Source organism: Ischnura elegans, chromosome 1 (genome assembly GCF_921293095.1).
Source record: "Ischnura elegans chromosome 1, ioIscEleg1.1, whole genome shotgun sequence".
Taxonomy (NCBI): Eukaryota; Metazoa; Arthropoda; class Insecta; order Odonata; family Coenagrionidae; genus Ischnura; species Ischnura elegans.
This window is the reverse complement of record NC_060246.1, coordinates 106,250,778-106,276,170: the sequence shown is the minus strand read 5'-3', so window position 1 is coordinate 106,276,170 and position 25,393 is coordinate 106,250,778. Positions and strand designations below refer to the sequence as shown.

The following is a 25,393-nucleotide window of genomic DNA, read 5'->3' as shown; positions in this document are numbered from 1 at the left end:
AACTGCTTCCCTCTTTTTCGCTCTGTGACGTTTCTTTTGTTTTCCTCCTTGCAGGGAGCGCCGCGAGGCGTAGCGCTCGCGGAGGCGTTCGCGCGTGGAGTGCGTCCCCCCGCCGGGGCTACTCCCCCTCCTATTACAGCCGTCGACTAGCGCCGACGACGACGCGCATCGGCGGCCGTGCGGCCTTCGCTTGCGACATCCGCAGCACCTCCCCGTACGGTGGCGCCGGCTGGCTCAGGTGAGAGCAGCCCGCATCTCGCGCCTCCATTACCTACTCCCGCCACAAAATAGACACATTTATGAACGCCCCACCCACTGCCCCCCTTGGAATGGTTCCCATAAATAATATTAAAAAGGTCATTCCCATCATCTGAAAGGCTCTTTGTCATCTTACTTGCTCTTGACCTTGCTCCCTTTAGTGCGGGTATTAAAACACCCTGTCATATGTGCTATGGCCTTATACTGAAACCATCATATGCATTGTTGGGGAATGGTCGAGCCTTTCAATTTTGATACCCTTTCTTAAGAGACTATTTTTGGCGTGTACTTAAGCGCTGCTTTTCCTTTGAATTTAATTCCGGTTTTATCTTAAAGGGAATGCTAACGGTAGCAAAGGCTGTGGAATCTACGTGAAATATTCCCAATGTCACAAATAAATTAAATATTCCTGATAGTCTTATATCTGATAGGGCTTCGATCCCGGCAAGATAGCATCCAAGAACAAAATGGATGAACCTCGCTGATAAACTGTTAGATAACTTTTAAGTCTATGCAATCCGTAGTAAATTTGTTAGTAGAAGCTATTATTGGGAATAATTAAAATATTCATGAATAGCTGCTTTTCATAATTTCTTTTATCATTTTATATCGCCTTTACTAGCCAATTATGAACGTAATACCTACATACTTATTGGAATTTTTCATTACTTTGATCTACTCAGAAAATGGCTTTCCTTGAATCGACTCACGAATTTTAATAACTGTGGAACAGTTCCTATGTTCACGTAAAATAATAAGCGAAAGGAAATATCATACCCATTATTATGGAACTTGTGCCCAATGGTGATAGATTTGATGATAGAAACCAATTTTTGTAGAAATCAACAATGCTTTTCGATCCTGGTACTGCTGATTTTTTAGGAACAAACAAACAAATGCGAAACCAGCTAGATTATCTAGCATTCTGATACTGACTTAAATTTTACGTTGGGTAACAATCTGATCATATCTTCCTTTTAATATTTATAATTTTCAGTCGCTGATATAATAGAAATATGGTGAAGTGTGTAGATAATGTATAGCTTTTACTTTTCTTTTAATTGTGTTCCTTATTGCATTTTTCCTTTCACCTTCGAATATTTATCTATTCTTCCAACGACGACGTATACAGTCTCATATCGTTAGCGAACCTCCTCCATTCACCGTTCCTGGCTCAGACCCCCTCTGTAATTGTACTTTTATCCTTTATTATATGACAAAACGTGAAATTACTGCATTAATACTATTTTCTTCATCACATTATCCTATCATCCACTATTTGTTTTTTAAAACATTTTTTCCATGAAATAATTATGTATCCATAATTATCTCTTGGGCTACAGGCAGTGGCGGATTAAGGAGGTCCTACCGCTCCCTATTACCGTACTTTCTGGAAAATTTGAAAATTATCCAATTTTTAATGAGGCTCTCCATCAAAAGTGTAATTGCGTTCTTGTACTTGCACATGTTCTCTATTCCAGTCCACCAAAATCATTCAGGCATGCATGCATGAGATCGTAGGTGTTAATGTGTCCTGTTACCAGGCCTTAAGAACAGCCTGATATATGATTGTGTTTCTTTCCGGCGTATGATACTGGTGAAATCTTCTCGAGTTCTCCACTGGGTGAGTTGCTTCTAGGCCGACGTTTCGATAGCTAACTCTGCCATCGTCATCAATGCAACGATGGCAGAAGTTGCTATCGAAACGTCAGCCTACAAGCTACTCACCCGGTGGAAACCCCGAGAAGATTTCACCACTCAAGAATAGCCCTTTGTTAATGTACGATGTTGTCATTAGAATTGTACTACATACGTGGGGCAGAGGGGGGAGTTTCCCTTCTGTGTGGGGTGTGAAATAAGTTCTTTAGGGAATAAAATATGTCGTGACGAGATTCTCTTTTCAGTGCCTTCTCTAGGATTTGCATGAATCATAACCTTGAATTTTTGTCTTCCTCCGGAACCAGGAACGGCGAGCCAATCACGGAGTCGAACCGCGTGAGGACTTCCCGTCGCGGTCGCACGGCGATGCTCGAGATAGAGAACGTGACTTTCGAGGATGCGGGAGAGTACACTTGTCGCCTCCTGGAATCCGATGGTAAGACTGAAGAGGGAGAGGAGGCTCCGAGCACGTCGGCCAGACTGACGGTCCTCGAAGCCGACGACCCCCGCGACGAAGACCGCCGGCCGCCCGTGTTCATCAGCGGACTGACGGGCACGGTCGCGAGGGAGGGAGCGCCTCTGGAGCTGGTGGTCAGATTACACGGTCAGTATCCACTCTCGAGCCTCGTGAATCAACTCACCACGGTCGACTAGTACTGTCCAAGTCATATCTTTACCACTAAACTGAAAACAATGTAATGCTGATCGCTATGCACCGCGCACGGGAGCAGTTGAAGTCCCGGCCTTCCAAAACATGGCCTATGACCACGTACCGGGTGTTGCAAAATGAATAGCGGGGTTTTAAGGCTGCAATATTATGTATAATATAGTATTGTGGGAAGATTTTCGGATGAGAAAGTAAAAGAAAGGTTCTATTTTGCTCTCGTCCGACTGCACCTTGAATATGCAGCGAGCGTATGGGGTCCGGTGTAGAAAGACTAAATCCGCGAACTGAACATAATACAAAGGAAGGCTGCGCGGTTCGTCAAAAGCCGCTACGGGCGTACAGACAGCGTTACCCAGATATTAAGCGAATTAGGCTGGGAGCCGCTGGAGACTCGGAGCCTGCGCGCTAGGCTTAGATTGCTTGAGGAATCGAGAATGGATATCTTTAGAGCGATACGGAGAATATAAAGAGAGAGAGAAGTTAAATTAAGAGAGATGTTCATTTTTATGTGTAAACGGCTGATGTCCTAACACCACCTGCCACACGCCTTTTAGGCGGCTTGAGGGTATTATGTAGATGTAGATGAATATTTATTACACTATACATACTTACATCGGAACGAGTGCCCAGGACGGGCTCGCAGGGTTACACTCCCGAGGTACGGGGACCGAGTCCGTGACTTTCACGCCCATATTCCTCAGGAAGGGGTGGAGAGGAAGGATAAGGTAAAGAAAGCCGCGATAGTAGCTCGACGACTCCTCCAGGGTAGGAATAGGGAAGAAAGGGTTTTGGGTGGCAGAATCCCACGCCGTCATTAAGGCGACGTGGTCTACCATTAGCGGAACCAGGCTCTGGTATTCCTACGCAAATGAAAGGATATTCCTCAGATTTTCCTGCAGATATACGAAACTTACAGCAATAAATCTTACATAAAAAATTAAGATCAACTCAGTTTTACAAAAAATCGTACAAGTGTGAGCACCATTCATCACAAGGCAAACATGAAGACGATAAGCTAGTTATTCCCAAACTTCGATTACCATCTCTCGAGTATTGGTCGCAGCAGCTGCTTCTATACTGTTTCTTAATTCGGATAGGTCAACTGGTAGCGGAGGAACGCATGTTATTATCCCTTGCAGGTTCACAACCGACCTTAATACGGAACGCTCGTTGCATAGTAACTATAGATACCGTCTTTGCAAACTTTAAAACACAAAAAACTGTAAAGCCCCTTGCATACACACCGATTTTGGACGGCAGGTAAAATATCGGCTGTCCAATAGTGAACAGTTGAAGGGCATGGAAGCTTGCACACTGACCGACCACGCGCCAACACTGGTAAAATGCCGGTTAGTAGCCGGCCATTGCCACTGTGGATCACCGGCGCCGCCACAAAAACCAAGCAAGTGATTCTTTCACCGGTAAAAATCCGGCGTGTGTGCAAGCAGCGCTTCACCGGTAAAATATCGGCCAGTATTTTACCGGCCATCCCAAATCGTTGCGTGAACAAAGGGCGTAAAGCTCCAAAAGTCGCCATCTTTGCTACTATCGCTTTCTAACAGATGGCGGTGGAAACATTGAGTTCACATGCGCAATTTTTCCAAAAAATAAAACTCTTAGAGATACTCTTTCATTTGATGTATCATTTATAGCTGTAGGTTAAGTGCAATAAATACTATAAAGCTTCAAAGCCGCGCTATTCATTTTGAAATATACGGTATTTTATATGGGAAATGCACAAACTTCCACAGAAAGAATAGTGCCCTTTGAGGTGAAAACTGTCGTCTTTAATCCTAGCAATTTTATGTAAGCCGTAATCTCATGCGAATGTAAAAGTTGTACGATTTCTCGGTAAGATAAAGGTAGCGCTATTCTGGAGGTCCTTCTTAAGGTGACCAGATGTGCGATTGCTTGGCTTCCCTTGGGGAGGCGGTATCAGCATCCTATTGTTCAGAGTTCAGTAATCTTCATTCTTAAACGATGTGTATTGTTATATTCTCTGGAACTATACTGCAAGAAGGTAGGCGTGCCTATGAATTTGGATATCGTGTTTAATGTATTGAGATGTATGCTTCCTTAGCCACAACAATGCTAAATAAGCAGTATAATGGTGTTTTGGTACCAGCGGTCGAGCAAAAAATAAATAAGTCTGTCAAATATATGTATTTCCTATGCATCAATTTGTCTTTTACTTAAGTGAAATTCATAAGTGATAGTCAAGATGCAAACAATTCTTGTTATAAGTTTCGAATTGATAATGGTTGTGCTGTTCAATGACTGCCAGGTTTAAGACATGATTTGACCTATGTAAACGAGTTTTGAGTGAATTATAAAAGGTAAATTGTCAAAAAATACTTGTTGAGCTATATCCGATTAACATTATAAATACTAAGCGTAAGATTCTATTAGAAAATTATTTCTTAACTTTCCTTGGTGTCGACTTCTAGGCAATCGTTAACAAGGATGGTATCAACTGACACTCATAATAATGATTGTGCATGGGAGGACAACTGGTCGTTTTATAAATTTCCATTTGTAGCGCCACCAAATTTAATTTTACGTTTTTACTTTTACAGAATGCCTGATTTATTTTAGACTTTTGAATTACTCCATGCCTAATCATTCACCAATTCTCGTCACCCAATTCACATCTGGGACGAATCGTTATGAAGAGAAGGCGACCAGCAGATAGGTTGGTTTTACATATTTATGTAATATCTTGTCCATCATAATTTCTCAGGTACTGGCCCTATTGACGTTTCATGGAGCAAAGAAGGGAGGGAGCTTCCAGACTGCGCCGACTTCCGACACTTGGACCTCGGGGAAGGAACATTCTCTCTCCGGCTAGCCGACGTCTTCTACCCACAGGATGCTGGCAAGTTCACTTGCACGGCCAGAAATGCCTTCGGATTGGCAGAGACAAGCGCATCTGTGGTGGTACTCCCAGGTAAGAACCACGAATGACTACACATTTCCTCAGAGCACGTGTAAACTATGCGCTCAATGCTGCTGCTATGGCCAATATTGAATCTGCATGACTTCTCATCTAAGTTGATATATCCATTGAGGCTGGGAAAAGCTAGTAATGTAAAGGCTTAAAAGCAAATTCAAACCGTATTTTAATATTTTTACGCTGGCACGAGTTCTTCCCATGATGAAAAGTAAATTTTAATTCGAAGCAAACAAACTCACCACTGCTACTACGGATGGTATCAGCCAATCAACATACCGCTTCTTCAGAAAGTATGTATTTCTTGTCACAGAAATGTGGATTATAGTGAAAAAATGGTACATCACATGGCTTCGAATTTTCAGTCCAGTCTATGCGCAATTGCCAGAATTTTTTCTTTCCAATCCTTACTGTGATGATTTATCGGAAAGGTTCTGCACTCGTTTGCTAGTAGGGAACATAAAAATTTGGAATCCTGAGCACTTTTTATAACCTCACTCCAATGCCGTTGCTATGTTTCATTCCACTCTTCCGTCTTTTTCCATGTTTTCCATCTCTTCCGTTCCATTTTTACACCTAAAATGACGTCAATCGTAAGGCGCTTCTCCTATCAATCATTCAACCATTCATGTGAGTACCAACAGCGTCGCACATAGTTTACGTTGTGAGTGGGGCGAGATCTGTCGGGAAAATTTAAACGCTTTCGAGTCAGCTGGGGGCTGTTTTCCTATAAATGAAGGAAGTTGCGGTCAATAAGTTCATGGGTTCAATTGAACCAATTCAGTCAAAACGCCGCCAACAGAAATGTTCCCATCAGAATTGCGAGTAGTCTTTGAATTGTTCATTCATGCATCACTTTGAAGGACCGATTGAAGTGGCATGGGCGTATTTCAGTTGCTAGCGTAAGCATTTTTATTTCAAGCGTATTTGAGGGCATGAATGTGCGCCGCAATGAGTAAGTGTTGCGGGACGTCAGGAAAGACAAACTTGAATGAATGTTCTGAAGAACTTAAGTGCGTTGAGATGTCGAAGAAATCTCTTCGCTATCCTTAGATCTGCATTCATTACTTCTCTTTACTATTCATTATCTATCATTCATTACCTATTATAATGAAAATGAATGCCTTAAATACCTAGATATTCATCATAACTTATATTTTGTTCGGCGATTTTGAAGCTAAGAAATTGTATTTTCCGGCAAGCTTTCCACCGTTGGCGACAGAAGATCTGAATTCCATTTCGACACGAAAAGTTTGTCAACCTTGTGGTATAAGGAAAGAAAACGCTGGCAGAGTACTGCCGATAAAATGAATAATTTTCCGATATTATCAATGGAAGTATAAAATATCATTTAGAATACCTTTAAGCTTTCTTCGATCCTACGCTGGCGCCAAGGAAGGAAGTAAGCTGATGTGGATTTGTTCTGATACTTTAATCTCCTGCACGGCTTCCCCATTCTCAGTTTCCTAAATTTCTTTTGTTCGAAGAGCATAAATTTATTTATCATCATCATTGTTGTTTTTTGTAAATCATCACAAAAATGTTATCCAAATCTCAGTTTAATGGTTTTGAACTATTTTTTAAGTGGAATCTCGAAATAGAATCTTATACGAGTTGATGGTGTTTTATTCTTTTCTCGGAGGTTTATATTAAAATTCAATGAATAATCAATTATATGAGAAGAGGAACTTGGTTTTGTTTGAGGAGAAAGGAATGATACGAAAAAGGCCATGTTAGGCCTTCGTTTCTTTGATATAGAAGAGCATTGAAAACTGTCATTTTCAATCTACCAGTGGCATATTAGGATTTTTCTTACTAGACATCTTAATTTTATTTTTTTAAATGGAGCATTTGAAATGGTCCTAAAAAATGTAAGCATATCAACCATTGTTGGTATTCACATACCTCATCCTTGAATAAAATCCATTGGAATTCGGTGAAGATTCTCTGCTAATCGAAGAAAGCTATTGGTTACACTAACTGCCTTGAAAAATTGTATTTGGAATATATATCAAAATTTTACTCTCAATCGTCTATCATTGGTCTATTTTACCAATTTTTTACCTAGCATGTACATTTTGAAAAGTTTATTGAGAAAATGAAACCTGTAATGAATGTTTGCTTCATCTGTTGCTTACTCTCCGAATTATCAGTGTCGAGATATTGAAGTTGACAAGAATATTTCGGGGATAGTCGAGGAAAGTCGTTGACATCACTCACTGTTCCCGTTCAATTATCATGACTCCTTCGTATCATTTCCCATCCCTCTCCATGGTTGAAGCAATTTGAGCGCTATACGGGATTTCTCATAACGTCACAAACTTTTAGAAAGGACCGATATATTCGTGATTTTTCGAAATTCTTTCGCAAGTGTGTGGCTTGATGTAAAAGGATCTTCTTCTCTGAAAACAAATTTTCCATCTGTATACCGATTTTTTAAAAACTAATATCAATGCCTTCTTGAGCTTAAGAAGGCATTGCAAATATTAATTTTCGGTGGTGCTTGGCTAATGGATTTTTATTCTATTTCTTTCCTGGCAGAATGCGCAGATAATGACCGTTGCATGCACAAGGATAGTCGCAGCACAGAAAAAGGCAATCGATTGGCATCTGACACGGACCGGACCTGTACAACAGAACCTATAGTTCAACCCAAGTCTTTGTCTCCCTGCCTCCGCAAGGTTAGTGGCCGAATTGCATCGTCCTCATAAAAATAATTTAATATAAATTATAGGATATAAGTGGTGTTCACCTTTACTTTGCAATTCCTGAGAATATTAGTAATACTTTTCGCTATGTTTTTATAAACATATTTTTATTCCAGAGACGGCATTATCATCACTTTTTTTTAAATTCGCATTAATGTGCACAAAATGTACACCTTATGTTTTATATGGCTTCAAATTTAAATCTTTTGGAGTGACCCGAGCAAACTGTAGCGTCATTTTTATTTTTCCAAGACGTTGTTATTTCAATACCACCGTGATTGTTAACAATTGAGAAAGATTCAACATGTTTGTGTATTTGCGTATCTTCGTTTCACTTCCGTGGGAGGGGAAGAGTGGGGAGTGGTGGGAAGAGGGAGGGGAAGGAGGAGAGGATCATAGAAATTAGATAGTATATGTTTGAGTTTATTTCTCATTTTACGAAAATAACATATTCCGTCACGGCGGAAGCTTCATAATTTTCAAGAATCCGTTTCATCGCGCATTCCTGCTATTCAAACTTCTGGCGTTACGGATTCCGTGAGTCATCACAAGAGTTTCGTGCTGCTTTTGAATGAGGAAATGGGCCAAGGGCAAAAATCGTCGACCCAACTCTGTGACCACATATCGAAACGGCTGATAAACAGAGCAACTATTCGACGGAAAAATTTAGTCTCATGGGTTTTACCATGTCATCAGAATCCCGTAAATGTTTTGCAAGCGGCATAAAAGCCCGGTATTTTACATGGCTCTGTTATTTTTGTTACATTTTTTATCATGTATAGTTTGTCAGATTAGGGTTTTAATATTTACTCAGTTTGAGTACCTTAATAAGTGTGCAAATTCCCCAACTCTCTCGCCATAAGATTCAACAAAATGCTCTTGTGAATAATAATTTGACCTCGGGATCAAATTAGGTCTCTCCAGTTCTCTTGAACAATGAGCAAATAGCTCTCCCACCTAGATTCTTCGTTTTCTTTTGTTGATTTTCGTCAATAGACCTAGAAACCGTAGAAACGCAAGGGGAATAAAGACCATAAGGAGCCCACAACTGAAAATTTCCATCAGAAAATAAGTGATGTTGATAGTTTATTGGCCGAAGATTTATCCCGGAGGGAAGAGGTGTGGATGAATACTAAATTATGCATCGTGTCTTGTAACTTTTGCATATTACCTTTATGAAGTCACCCATCCGTGGAGGAAACAATGGCTATGTCAACCTTGTGGCACATTAATCAGAATAACATCTCAATCAGGCATAGTAAATAACGTCGCGCACTTGTTGTAAAAGTTATACGGGAAGGACATCGATCGGTATGAGTAAGTGAATGCCTAATTTTTTTCGGAAACTTCTTATCAAGGTAAATAAAAGTGTAATCTTAGAGATTTGGTTTTGTTTTTATTGTTCAATATATATTTCCTGAATTTACGTATTCTAGCTAGCTGGATCATTGGCGCTCCAACTTTGTAATGACTTAATTGAGTCAACGTGGCAATTAATTGAATTTCAACGTGTTGACGCAAATACTTTGTTGTTACTGAGACGTTCTTTCTACGTCTTCCATTGCTATAGGAGGAAGACGCGAGAGCAAGCTGGACGACGCCGTCGAAGAGCGAGCGCCGATCCAAGTCGCTCCGTGTGAGCATCGCGCCAGGTCACGAGGGCGACTCGGGAGAGTCGGAGGTGGAAGTGGCGAAGAAGGCGGACGCCCCTGCGCGGCTCACCAATGGCCCATCGGACACGGTGGCGCTCCTCGGGGAGAAGACACGACTCTGCGCCTACTTCACCGGCCACCCGCCTCCCACCGTGCGATGGCTCAAAGGGGTGAGTGTGAAACGATGTGATGTGCACCGCTTTGAGAGAGAGAGGGAATGCATTCATTTCCATTAGGACTCCAGAATATTTATCACTCTCTCTTCGATAGGCGTTATTTTGGCATTTCGTCGTTAATAAATAAATAACTCTGTTTTTCTTTTAAAAATAGGGAGATCATCTTGAAATTTTTATGGTTCACAGATTGGACATTTTACAGCATTTTCCCGTGTCTCGAATAGAAAATTTTGCGATTGAGATATTACCAAGGTAAATCAAAATATAATGTGCAGGCAAATGTTGACTTGATTCTTCTTTGTTAACTATATAAATCCAATTAGTTGGTTCAAGTTCCGTTAAGGGAACGAGGTAGACTTGTGGGTGGACTGTTTGGCTGCTGATCGAAGCGTCTCGGGTTCAAATCCGGGGTGTAACCTTTTGATTTCCCCAAAACAAATTTTTCGAAGAGCGAGGTGGCCCAGGGAAAGGAACTGGCCCCATACCCCGAATATGTGAGCTTCACATGCCTGTGGCTTAGTCTGAGATGAGCTCTACACTCGCCTATACGACACAACCTTTGGGTTGAATTAGTGAGTGAATGGGTGAGTATAAGTTTTAAATGAGTGGGTCGCCACGATGAAAGACCAGTCGAGCGGGAGTAATCCTCCATCTGAATCTCTGCCACACTCCTTGCTTTTCTTATCACCGAAGTTTTTTTCCAACATACCTACTCCGCGCTTCTCATCTTTATACCATTGTGCCACTTTAAGAGCAGTGTTATCTCGGGGCCATTTTTATGTCACCTTGAAAAATGCGGAGAATATTTTTGTGGGCCCACTAATGGTAAGGATCCAGGGGAAAGTGGCAACGGCCTACCTTTCGACTATCCTGGCCGCACTTCACACTAAGGCATGGACACATAAAATTCGGCTGGTGTGATGTGCTATCGCGTATGCATTTGTCCCAGCTCCGTATAGAACTACACAACCAAAAAACTGCTTTTGGAGGACATGTAATATACAATAATGAATATATATACCAACGTGACTAGTTAGTTAGTGGAATTCCATGACATCGAAATAATATCACTCTCAAATGATTCGAACTCAAAACACGATTGAATGGGTGAGGTTCACCCTTACCTAGGCTCACATTAGATTTAGACAAACGCGTATGAAAATTACTCATTTTTGGTGGTGGTCAGTTCCATCTCCTGGACCACCTCGCACTAGGTTATTTTTAGGCTATGTCCGATGGCTTTGAACTCCAGGGGTTTGAACTCGGGGCCCTCGAGCAGTAGCCAAGCACCATCCACTATGCCCCCACGCTGCCCCTCAAAAATATAAATATACTTGGGGATATTCCACATTTTTAATATCGTATGCTACTGGAAAAAATAGACGAGTGAAATAGAGTACTACCGCGTGCATTAAGTAAGGGTAATACACCCTGAAAAGTAAAACTGAAAGAAAATAAATGGAAAAAATGCTGTCAAACTACGGAGTAATTACAGCTTGCTTCAATGAATTATTTTCTTAGTCTTTCCCTTAAAATTAAGATGTTCTGTGAAAGAATTACATCACGAATCTTTTAGTCTTACAGTATGTTTCTCTTATCTCTCTCTCCAATAATTTTTTTCCACCGAAGTAAGGTGTTTGTCGTGTAGTAGACTAAATTTCGCCGGAAAATTTTGTTTCCTTCTAAGATATTCCATCATTTTATGTATTCATATTTTTCCCCATCAATTTCGTTTTAGAAAACGAGAAAATGGTATCCGTAACATTCGTGTAGATACGGTGGTTAGCCTTCCCAACTCTATTGCTATTTTGTGCTTCCACTGAAATATTAATCGAGTGTTGAAATCTCTAAAGGATATAATTTGAGCTTTTCTCATTTTCTGACGTTGGATAAAGGGTTAACGCTTTCCATTTTTGCCATTCCTTTTGTGGTCCGCTTTTCATTTATTTTAAGCGATTTTTTTTTCTAATAGTATTCTGAAAACGACTGTTCATGGGTCGTACGCTTACCGCTCATTGAATCTGCAGCACGTATTTCCTATAGGTCCATTAGCTGTTTGTAAATTCTATCGACCTCAAGAAAGGCAAGAAGTGATAAATTTAGCCTGAAGTACCAAAGAAATGCTAAGTTGAGTGTTCTCATGTGCCTCCCGTTAGCAGCTTTCGAAATCCTTCTGTATCAATTCTGTCAAGACTAAATAAGAAAGTGATTGAGTTGTAGACAAGGCGACCAACGGAAGCACTTAATTTAGTGCGAGCTTGAAGACGCAATGCTAATTTGGCTTCAAGGACAATCTCTATCTCGCCATAATTTTTTTCCTGTTACGCTTCCTTCTCTTCTAAAATGGTTGTGTGAATTCCAAGCAGTCATTAGCACGCAATCGTTATAAATTCAAATTCTCGGCTTCAGTCTTCTGTGCAAGAGTGTTTACGTGTTCCTAGGTAGCTTGGTGATAACATGCCCTTGAATGAAGCTGATTCGTGCATTGCTGTCTCACGCCTATGCATTGTTTTCGAATCTGAAATTTCTGGTTGAATGAAGAAGTTTGGAATACGCAGACTTCAGTGAGGACAAGTTCTAGGTTTGCTATATTTTGCGATTCCTTTACCAGTATTCTTCATTATTTTAAACCTATCATCGTTTCTATGTAGATTTTTTAGTAAACAGGAGTGTGCGTTCGCCATTAGTTCGTATTTAACTATTTAAGACCATAAAAGGTTATTTCTAAAAGGGATCTATCAGCTTTTTTGGCAAAATATCTGTTTTTTTTAAGCTTTGCATTTTTTTGCATCATCCATATTTTCCCATCAGTTTGAAAATATTTGTTATTAATTAGTTCTATTATTAACCGTAGTGAGTACTTTTTTGCATACCCATGTTTAGAATTTATCCTGAATGGTAAGAAAATGTTGAACAACATTACTTTTAGTTGATAACTATTTTGTGTACATTGACTCAATTGAGCTATGGTCGCGGGAGGACCCCCATATAATGGGCAAAAGAGATAAGGAAGTAGATTACGCTCGTATTGCCAGATAACGTATCAGGCAATCGTATTGGTCGCCAAGAATGAGGGGTGTCTTATTACTCTTTTATGGTCCGTTTGTCTCCGTCTCTCTCCCACCATATCATGAACAGACTAGTACATTAAAACTAGACCAGACATCTTTATTTATTTCTCCACCAATATTTTAGTCTTCCTAAGCCCTGTGTTTCGTGGCGCCACATAAGTTAAAAATTTCCATCTCGGGATTAAATGGGATTACTTTGAATTGAAGCGCGGTGAAAAATAGTATATTTATTTCTTTGTCACTATTTTTCTTTTTATACCTGCAAGAGTGTAGTTTGCGAAATATTTTTTGTTGTGCTTTTAAATGCTAACTTATTTAAAATTACACTCTTATCTAAAGAATTTAGGTTTGAGGAAGATTATTTTAATGATTTTATTTAATTATCATGGCCAAGGTTTTTCTCTCTAATGAAGCGAACACTTGGTTGGCTCTTGGAAAAATGTTTTTATATCAGGGTGTTGATTTTTTTAAATGATTTCAAAAAGTTCAGTGGTCATGTCATGTGCACAGATTGGACAGTACTACTACTCACTGAGCTTTAATGGTAAAGAATCTCTTTAGCCTACCTTAGTATCAATGACATGGTGCTGAATGAGCCTTCAATTGCAAGGAAGTTGTTTTAACACAACACTGTTAGTTGAAAAGTATGTATCTTGATGTTAAAGTAGTTGTTTTTTTACCAAGTTTTAAAGTAGTTTTACAAAAACAGAAACTTCTTTCCTTTTCGCATGGATACACATAGAATTTCCTCGTTGATTTTTATGGCAGTTTGTTGTAACTTTGCTGATGAAAATGGAGACCCATAAACCGTAAACATTATTGTCATAAAAATGTATGCTATTGACACGTTGATCACGGGACTCAAATACTTTGAACCAAGAAATTGCCAGCCGTGTTATGTGGGCACAAATAATATTTGAAGGAAATTGGCGCGCAGGCGTTGGTTAAGCCAATCTTATATAGTATCATATAAAAGCTATCTTTACTGATGGCATTCGTGCACAAATTCAGCGTTGCCTTGTTTAAGGAATGGCTCATATTTAGACAACTTACACCGCTACGACTGCGATAAAGTCCACTATGGCTGTAATTTTCCAGAACGATTCTTGGACTCGGCTAGTCGTTTTATTATCATTCTCTACTTACTATTAGCAATTTAAATCTCAAATTTCATCCTTTTTTTAAGATACATACAAAAAATGGGAAAATATGTAATGCTGTCAGTAGTCACATCGCCATAATTAAAGATTATCCATTGCGTTAAATTTAATGGTCCACTTTTCTGTTGCTTTTGAATGCATATTTATATTCCCATTTATATTCGCATAACGAGCGCTGGCAGACGGAAATTGACTCTGCATACTTTTCCCCCGTCTCCTCTTGTGGATTCAAATATGGAGTGGAACCCTTGAACCACTATGTCAGTACCCTTAGAATACCAAATGCGTTGGTGAAAAGTTTGGTGTAACGGTAGAACCATATCAGGCGCGCCAGTGGATATACGGTACTCTTCATTTGCGTAACTAGGACTCCGTTTTGGATGGGGATAGATCAGATTGAATACCATAACACAGCGGATAGTACGAAATTTTGCTTTATAACATGAATCTATTTTAGGAAACTTTTGCTGCATTTATTATTTGTCATGTTTCTATCACTAAACTGCAGGTGAACTATCATAATAGATAAGCGAGACGAGAATTCTAAGGGGGTTTCTATGTCTCTGTTCCCCATAGTTACGCTACTTCTTCTCATAGGTTCTCCCCTTTCCCGTCATGCCTCTGTTCAGTAGGGAGTTCAAAAATCGCTTCCATTCCGTTTCAGTTTTCGGCTTCCTTTAATGTCCACCAATGTAATTAGCCGCTTGATGATTTTATCACTTTTTGATTATCATGTGGACATGAAACGGTGAGATTTTTTACCGTAACGGTTTAATTTTCGCCAGTTGCTCAAGTGTCTTATCCCTCAGAGCCAAGGGCGTACCCAGGATCATAAGCAGAGAGGGGGGGCAAGCCAAGTTGTGACATTTTAGCATTGAAAAGGTGAATGAAACCAAATTTTTAAGAAAATTATAACAGCGCTGTATTAGTTTATGAGATTATTTCCTTTAAAAAATAGTTTTATTTTAGTTACATATCTTATACTAATGCATATCGTTTTTCGTGGGTTTAAAGAAAATTTGTTGAATACTTCCGTTTCAATACAGTACTAATTTTGCTTAAAGACTGCGGTTTTTGCTTCTATGGGGGGGGGGAGCAGCTGCCCCCCCTGCCCCTCGCTGGGACGCCCATGCCCAGAGCACTGCTTTCTTGTTGTCCTCCATTATTTGGTCAACCGTTCTCAGAATATCGTGGATAACCGACTGATTTTTTTGTTTTGCTTCCTCAGGGCCGTGAGTTGGGTATCGGGAAAGATGATCGAGTGAGGGTGGAGACCACGACGGGACTGTCGTGCCTCTACCTCTCGGCGATTACCGCGGACGACAGTGGGAAGTACGTGGTCTCCGTGGAAAACAGCCTGGGGAGTGACTGCCACTTTGCGTCGCTCGCCGTGCAAGGTAAGTCGACTCGAATCAAAACGCCCTGCCCTGAATTGAAGCGAAGTTTAAAAAAAAAGGCTCCTCTTTTTTTATCTTTACGACTATTTTCTTTCTATTTGAGCAAGTGTGTAGTTTGTTAAATACTTTGGTAATATGTTTTTAGATGTTAATTTATTGAAAATCAAGGTGTTATACAAAGAAAAGGGGCTTGGTCCCTTGCTCCGTACAAATATGTAAACAGATTTTTCTGCTTTTATTTACCGATAAACACTCTCATATTCATATTATCATTTTTAATATTCACATCAATCCTATCTCGATAGCACATACAATTACGAAGACCTCAGGGAAGATAAGTTTTCTGCATCAACTTATGTGCGTGCGGAAAGTAAATTTATTTAATTTATTTGGGACATCTAGCGTTTAAGCTCCATATAATTGCTACTGCAAGGCCTTGAACAGAAAAAAAAATTCGGAAGGATGATACTTGGAGAGGGGAAAACATTTGGAGGGGCTACACTTAGACCATACCTGCAAAACATTTTCGGGGAAGTTTGAACCCCTTTGACCCCCGGTCTTTTGCTGGTCCGAAAGTGAAGGTTTTTCTCTTTTCTTTTCATTCGTCTTTATTCACTCCTTTTTCGTGAAAACTATACTTTCGTTAAAAATGCAGTACATTCTCGCTTTGACATGTTCTTATGTTCGTGGGGACAGTTTGCAAGTAGTATTCCGACATACATCGGATATCTTTTGTAAATTGATCACCTCTCTTCGTATACCTACCTTTAGATTGCCACGTAAAACGTACACGAAGCATACCTCAGACAAATATGCATATGGATTAGCCTGTCAACTCTACAAAGATCTTTACATGTCTATTGAATGTGTTCTACAAAATAATATTGCCGCAATTAATCGTTCATGGAGGAGCCTAATAGAGAACAATGAAAAAATTACCAATCCTTCTTCCATACAAGTATGCTTCATACGTTTCATCGATTTTATTTACACCTTATATGCATTCAACGCGTGTTTCAACGCCTTGATGATGTCATGAGAAATAATATGATTAACCAAACTATATTATTACACATAATGATCAAGCCCAAGTATTAACCCAAATGTTTTACGCTTTTTTTGCGGGCATACTTAGTTAATCTGTTTATTTTGCACCGCACATCATTTGTTAGATATATCCTTACTTAGCTTTCCATGGCTTTTACAGCTCATCTACTTCATATTTCTTAGTATCGTACTCTTTTGCAATCTTGGAATCTTACCAGTTCTTGAGGTAATAGACTACTTCATTATTCCTATCATTTCATCCTCAATTCATTCTTCAACTACTAATCCGGATTATATAGGCTTAGTATATTCCTCAGTCGAATCAGTTCTGTTGTATTTACCAATCGTGGAGAAGCATGTCATATTTATTATGTATCCCGTCGCAATATTATTCTTTATTCATTTTTATCTCATTTATCTAGGTCTTTCAAGTTATTATTTATTTGAGCCTTTAGCTAAATTTTGTTCTGTTAATGAATTGGTTTATGTTTAAAAGCACAATGAATTGCGTCGCTGAATGAGTTTAATGCTATTATTGTCGATATTTTAGCGGCGTAAGTGGACCTATTGGCACATTATTTTTCAATATCTTGTATTCTAACACTAGCGATTATTAGTTTTTTATGTATAGCTATAGTTATTTTAAGGAATTTAGTTGGTCGAAAACTTTTAATTGCTTTCAAGATACCGTAATGAGTGAAATATATCGGGAAACGGAAGTTTATATTGGGGAAAATTTGATCAAGCCCTCTCAACAGGGACTTGGAAGAACTGCATATTCGTTAATTAAAATTTAAACATATTCATAGTACTGTTCTCTTTTTATTTAACGAAATTTTGAGGTGATTTTTTTCCTATCAAATACACGTACAACATTAATTTTTACAGATTGTAACTTTCCCTTCCGGTTTGAAAATTTACATGTCCCTCCGATCGTCATTTAAGGAGAAGTTCACTTCAAACATTCGAGAGGCTGACCCAACCGCTTCTACCGTTGCATAAGCTACATCTTACGAAATTGCCTCCTCAGTGACGGTGATTCACTCCCCTTCATTGATTTTTAAATGAGGTTATAATCCTCGTGAGTCCCACGGTATTATCGTTCTTGAAAATCCATCTTAATCCCGGAAATCTCAATTTACCCTCCTTAATCTTTTGCGCGGAGGAGATGGATGAGGAGCTTGGACATGAGGCGTGGGGAGGAAAGGAAGGAGGTGGAGGGAAAAAAGAAAAACGAAATGAGACAGAGAGAGAGGATGGAATTTCACTGACACCTCCCCGACTCGCAATTGTCTTTTCGTTACCTCAGTCTCCGCGCACATGACGTCACCCTCTTCCGCTCGCATTGACAGTTCGAACCGCGGAAGTCTTATTGAGCACGGTCGGTTGATTGGTGGGAAAGCAGTCGAGAGAGGGATGGAGAGAGAGAGAGGGACTGTGGTGGCGATTTAAGGAGCTTAGGAAGTCCGAGTGTCTCACCGTGAGTCAAGTACGTCCTATTTCCAGACGACCTCCACAATCGAAGTCGCGGCGTTTATTCCTTGCCTTCCACGCCCCCCTCTTCTCCTCAGGTCTCCGCCATCATTCCCTTTCCACGCCGTCATGCCCATATCGGGACCCCCCAGTGTCACGAAACCGTCTCTCTATATGGCACGGCAATCTCTCCATCGCATTGGTTTTTTTCGCGCGGCTAATAGCGGAGGAGCTTATAGGTTAGCCGCTCCGGCACCAGCATTATCTTCCGATTGTTGCAGGCACAGTGCAACAAAATGTTATGCCCGTCATCTGAATAAATCTCTTAGAGGAGCGTTGCAGATTGTTTTCTGGTACCCGAGGGGAAAATTGCTACGATACCCAGTGCGAGCATTCATCCCGAAAGTTTATGTCACCGTATAGGTCACTGTTTCAAGTCTATGAGTTCTTTCTGTTGGATTGATGGCGATCGCTATGAGGTGAACATGTTGAATTAACTTGATTGCTGGTTGAGGTAGGTCCTCCCCTAGTGAGGTCGGCTGAATAATCATCTGTTATATCATTTTATCTTTGACTATCTGTCAGTAATTTCCATAAAATTAATTTAAGGTGCTTTTATCTCAGTTATCATAACCTTCATTAAAATATATTTTGATGAAAGTGCGATGATTAAAACTTATTGAATTCTGTTTTAATCCGTAAATTGGTTGAATTGATATTTGTTCACCTAGCAGTAATTCGATTACTGAAGACGTATTTCTCTGATTTTAATCGTTCTAAAGTAACTTGCAAGCACTTACTAATTCCAACTTCTAGTAAAACATTTGGAAATGGGAAGAAGTAAGCCGTTAATTATTCACATAGGAAAGAATAATAAGTCTAACTACTGGCTACGAAATATATTGGCCAAAATAATTTAAATTAAACCTTAATGAAGATATAAATTAATTACAAATCATATTTTACTCGTGTGTGGTTATTTTCCGTAGTAATTCCTAGGAATCATGAAATAGCCATATCGCTTATAATTACAGTTATCCCATTAAAATTCTTTAATATTCGACGCGATACATTCCTAATATATTTTATTGTAACAAATAGCAGTGTTCACAAAATTAAACTGTAAATTACTCTCCGCGTAAGCCATTATCATCATTCGTCATTATTCAAAATGTCTACATTTCGGAATCTGCGTTTTTCACCATTCGGAGGAAATTTAGCATTTAGAAATTTAGAAGATTGTGCTACCTTCTACCGATGACTTACTTTGAATTTAAGGTGTAGGGCACGCTAAGTGCGAAACATTTTCATGGAAAAAACGTCGGCTTTGACTTCGACCCGAATTAGAATCTCTGAAATTCGAGGTGGGGTGTAAACATTTCTATCTTTTTTCTGCGTTAGTTAAATAACTTAATTACTGGTTTGGATTACGGTGCATAAGAACAAATATCGAGAACAGTTATATTTAATCAGTAAAATTGCGAGGATAAATCAACAAGTTCGTTTGGCTGAAACCATGTTTATGCCACACTCCTCGTAATGTTCCACTGGACATGGAATCAATACGTATCATATCCTTAGCCCATACTCTTAATATATAATTGTAATGAACGAAAAAATATTAATAGAATTTGTAATAAAAATAGTCTTGACAAAGTAATAATATCTTTGTAACATTAATATAACAATTTTCATATGAATGGTTAAAAACTGAAACACTGATAGTAGAAAAAGTCTATCGGTCACTTTATGGAAAAGCAATATACTTTTATTTTATTCAATTTTGACTGAAGTAACTTACAGTGAGAATTATCTGTAGACTGCAAGCTCACGTTTACGTTTGATTCTCTCGGAAATGACTTAGTGGTGTGTTCAAAGTATATTTTAGTCCTAATTTTGGTCTATATTTTTATCCTGAGAAAAGTTTATAACGATTTTGTGCTTTTTAATGCATTTAACTATATTTCGTCATTGCATTTTCTTAATGAAAAAATGTTTGTACATAAATTTATTTATTTAGCCTTTACATATTCAACATAATTTAAATATTTGTCTTTTATGCTAAAAATTGGTACCCTTTCAAAGCTTAATTCTCACACTGTAGTGTTGGAGAGGCGAGCTGGCCCTGCAACTCCGGCTATTCGTATTTTCTCCGGAGACAACTTGCGTTCAACCATCCTTTCTACTCTTTATCAAACGAATCCACGTCGCGACGTCGCATGGAAGTATATATTCCTTCTCACGAATGAAATTATAGGGAATTAAATTCAAAGCCTGTGGAAATTTTCTCAGCATCCTATGTCTTGAATTTACATTTGTCTCACAGTGTCTTAATAACAAAGTTTCCAGATGGACTTTCATGAATCACCATCTAAAAATAGTCTCCATAGGGATACCGGAAAATCAGTGCAACCTTCTCATTCGCCCACCAGATATCGTACAATAAAAAAGTATTCGCTTCCTCTCGTCGTGGATTGCTATCTACTGGAAGACGATGGAAATTAGTTTGCCGAAGTTGGACAGGGTACTGGAAATGGAATAGGATAATTACAGGCTTTAACTAAATGGTACTGCACCATTTGGAGCTGATGGATAATACGATCATCCTTCCCGTCTCCTGATTGAGGAGCCTAGTCACATTTTTTTAACCTCTCCAAAAGGTTATAATTTGTCGCACGTAGCGCAGCTAATGATGACTAAGAATATAGAATCCAGACATCAGACCAAATAGAATACGACCGCGAGTTTCGCTCGCCTTCGATCGCTCAGCGTAGGAATCGAATGGAAAAAATATCAATCCTTTACCTCTTCTTCCATGGAGGGCAATACCTCGCGGGAAGGAGGCCAGGGGAACTGGGAGGGAAAAGTGGGGGTGGAAAAAAAAGAGACAAGCGGAGTGCGAGAGCGAGGGTCATCCGGAAGAAGGAATTCGCTGTCTCCCAAGGAGGCGATGGATCGAAAGCGTTGGTGGTGCTTAGTCTTTGAGCAGGCGGCGCGAAGTTGAGTCGCGTTGAGGTGGATCCCTTAGCCAGAGGAACTCCTCAGGACGAGCTCGCAGACAAGAAGTCGGGCGGTCAGCGCACCCACGAGTCGCCGCCACGAGTCACTCGCCAGCCGCCATCTCCCTCCCGTGCTCGATCTGTCGCCATTGTCTCTTCCAGTCGTTCGACTTTGTACGAAAGTCGATCGGTCGAGAGCGCGCGGATATCGATAACGGAGCGACTGCTTCTCCGCGGTAAATCCGACTAAAAAGTAAAGCTTCCCGCCAGGATCGTCCCAAGGATCGACGGAAGAAGCTCACAAAGTTAAAAATTTCTTGTAGTGTAAGAAAGTTGAAGTTTTTGTTTCTCTTATTGAACATTTCGGTATTCTTCACGTGCTAAAATGCAAGCTGTGATCACGCAGTTACCTCAAAGCTTCCCGTTTAGCGGCGAGCGCAATGCTCCCATCAAGTATCAGATGAAGCCCAAGAAGTCAGCTGTGGTTTTCATTCCCCAGATGATCGGTGAAATAAATTGTGAGTATCAATAAGAGTCTCTTTATTGTGCAAATTGGTACAATTCGCTAAATGTAGATGTCCAAAGTGATAGAATATTTTTATAGCTTATTTTTTTACTCCTCGGTTAGGATAAAACAGTGTAAAATTTTGTTGAACGTTAGGAATTAGGAGTAGGTACACAACTTAGGGAAATGAATGTAAAAATTGTGGATACTGATTACCTACTCGATTTTTTCCTTTGCCTTCCCAATTCACAAGTCGGTGTCCTCAATTCGATGAGTAATTACTTGTTTGTTTTTCGTGTATATATTCCTCGACTTTGATTGAGAGCGGCCGGAAAACAGTATTTTTCTTTTGGTGCAGTTGATTTCATTTCATGGTAAAAATTGATTATATGAATAATCGATAGACCTTCTGAAGCAATGAATTTAAACTCCAAGTGTGTAACTTTTTTCTTTGAAAATGTACCTTTTCTTGGAGGCAATGTGTTTTTCCATCAGTGATTTTCGCCTTCACATTCAACTATATGGAAATTGAGTAGTTATTATTTCTGAGAAAGTTTATCATTTACGTTAAGCTCCGATAGTTTTTATATGATATCCTGCATCACCATTCTGAGAATGAATTCCAACACATCTTTATTTTAGGGATGCTTTAGAAAGAAGGAAAGATAACATTTGCCTTGACTCCACTTTCATTCGTAAAATTGAGCCTTGTGTATGCATATGTGTTTCAAATGCTGTGCTGAAATTTTGCATCGTGAAATAAATTGATTAATTGCTTAGCCAAATTTTGATTCATGACGCAACGACTTTGGTAATTAATTGAGAATATGGATGAAAAAATAAATCTTTTAATTCATTTTTGTCCTACCAAAATATCAGTGCTGTAATGTCAATGTGTTATCACTTACTTGTACAAGAGGAGAATCTTGCTCCTTCCTGAGAAAAAATTAAACATCATGTAACTCTGTGATTAATAGTAAAGACATTTGTTTTTAAAATCACATTTATGAGTTTTCGTGTCTACCAATCCCCTGCAAGCGCCTAAGAACACACGTGACCTGGCACTCGATGTCTCATAAAGATTCTGCGTTTTCTTGCCATAATTAAACAAAGTTTTATGTTATTGGCAAATTTTGCTAGTTAAATATGATTAACTCTTAATTGGTTTACTTTTAGCCTGGTCTAATTATTGTGCTGCTTCATAAATGGCAATCGTGCTCGTGGGTTTTTTCGTCTGACCAATAACACTATGTATAAAGAATGATCGTAGGCTTTCCCGGTATAGAATTATGGAAGGTAACACGGGCATGCCCTGAAGACGATGGACAACCCGCCCATCGAAACGTCGGCCGAGATGGAGTTGGAGAACCTGACCCGGTGGATATCCCGTGTAACCTTCCACAACACTATGTATACTTATTTCGTGTCATTATTCTGTGAAGTCTTCAGGGCCTAATACAATGATTAATTTGTTCATAAAAATTCCTTATAAATTCTACACATTTCATTTTTCAGATAAGTTCAACATGAATTTTGAATTTTACAGTTAGAAAGTTAATAGTTTTTTTCTGGCGAAATTAGTTATTGACGCGTTACTGAAAGTAATCGATTTTTGTTAAAAGCTTCATCAGCCAACCCTTTTTCTAAATCCATGTCATCTTAACTTCTTTCATCAGCCGCATCCTACTTGTACAATTTTATCGTGCTCGAATCTGTCGCAAATTCTAGCCACCATACTTGCATGAAATCTTTATCTCACGACAATTTTCGGCAGCGGAGAATTCCTTAGTTATTTTTACTACTATTTGACATCCATCCGTCGTGTGTAGGGTTGCAGCATTGTTTGAACTTTATTCATACTTGTTGCAGCATCATTATCGTGACTTTGTGAAATTTTCTTCCACGAGAGTTCCATTTTATGGTAGACAAGGATAAAAACCCAAAGACTAAATTATTTCTTATAATGAAGTTCACTAGTCAAATCAACTGATACCGGCGTTACTTGGTGGGGCGAAGTAATATTCGAGGTTGAGAAAAAAGCAAAAACTAAGCACTGTTCAAAAAGGCTTGTTTAAAAAACCTGTTTTGAGGAACTGTACTTTGTGTTTGCTTTTGTTCTACCATGAATCTAACTATTTTATAACTGACTTCGCTGTGTCATAATTGTGTTTATTGCATGCAGTAACTGTGACAAACCTTTCATAAACCTCGGAATCAGTTTCTTAGAATGCTATGGCCTATTTAGGAACCCTGCAAATGGGAATTTTCTTTAAATATTATGAGTTTATTCCAACATTCCGATGACATTTATCTGGTAGCCGTAACTAAAATCGCGATATTTTAATAGATCGCTTCCAGGAATCGTTTTCCAATAATCATTACTAAGTATTTTAAGTATGAGCAAGATGAGCAATATGAGCGGATTAAGAATTTAAATCTGCTCTACATCGCCTTCTAGCGTTCCCTTCTCTATTTCCTATTCAGCTCCGCGCACTTCCGATCGCTCTTCAATCCATATAGAACAGTTCTCCTTACCTCTGCCTCCCTCGCTCACCTGACGCACTCCCCTCTATCTCGACCTTCAATATCACATTCCCTCCCCCACCCACCCGCAACTGCTGATCTGCCTTCTCCTCCAACACCCCTGACCCCCGCCACCATGTGCATAACTTCCTTGTTTATCTTTCATATTATATGGGTTTCTTCTTACTTGTATATCTTAATTCTCCGTTTCATTTCTCCCTTTCCACTAATCTCGAAAGCATTTAAAATCATCTGCTACACTGCAAAATCTTTTCAAGTAATTTAAAGGGTTCTGCAATGGTGATGAAAACCTCCATGAACAACCCGAATAAATAATTCGTAACTAATTCCAGAAAAAATCACTGGTTTGTTACTTTTAAAAAATCGTATGATCGGCGTTTATTTTGGAATTTCAGTGTATTTATTTCCCTGAGTAAATACTAAAAATAACATGGTGTACCTACCATTCTATTGTTTCTTTGAACGTCTATTCTATTTCTGCCGTATATTCATGGTACAGTTTTTATTTGAGGATACGTTCCGAGTGAATTGTTCTGGAATGAATGCATTTAAAATTAATGAGACCTTATAAGGTTATGGCTCATGGATATCATTCCTTAAAACGTAAGCCATCGGTGGCGAATAGGTATTCTTAAAATGATTTTATTCTGGCTATGAAACTTCGTTAATTGATTACTCATTCCTGTGATCTTGATTTCCAAATGCGGTGTCTGTTTTAAATCATCGAGAAAGAAAAGCGTGAACTCAAATGCACCAAATTTGGCGCCTACGAGTGGTACATAATCACTAATGAAAGTATAAAATCTTATTTCAGAGTAGACCTCATCGTCATGAGCACTTAAGCATCACGCGGCTGAATATGATATCAATTGGCACACATGAGCGGCTATAAAGGCCCACGTCTCACGAGACAAAACACGTGCATTACGATAAAATTCATGAGCTTCTCCGCCGAACGCGTTGAGTCATAATAATCAGTGGCCTCATTAAGGCTTTCACTCCATTTTCACGCAAATATCAACGATTTAATGGCACGACCACGTATCTTCGCCATAAAATATCATTAATTCGGCCATTACGGCTATCCATTTTGCATGCGATTGGATGGATTTTGGTGCTATTAGTAT

The 25,393-nt window shown here is 39.3% G+C and overlaps 1 protein-coding gene across 1 annotated transcript in view; it reads left to right on the top strand.

Annotated features, from left to right (window-relative positions):
- LOC124157835 (titin homolog) overlaps nt 1-25,393 on the top strand; it is a 401,563-nt gene that overhangs the window by 355,900 nt on the left and 20,270 nt on the right. The window contains exons 36-41 of the mRNA XM_046532910.1: nt 55-238; nt 2,223-2,521; nt 5,325-5,531; nt 8,076-8,215; nt 9,813-10,064; nt 15,530-15,698. Of these exons, the coding sequence (XP_046388866.1) occupies nt 55-238; nt 2,223-2,521; nt 5,325-5,531; nt 8,076-8,215; nt 9,813-10,064; nt 15,530-15,698 (1,251 nt within the window). The remainder of the gene's footprint in view (nt 1-54; nt 239-2,222; nt 2,522-5,324; nt 5,532-8,075; nt 8,216-9,812; nt 10,065-15,529; nt 15,699-25,393) is intronic.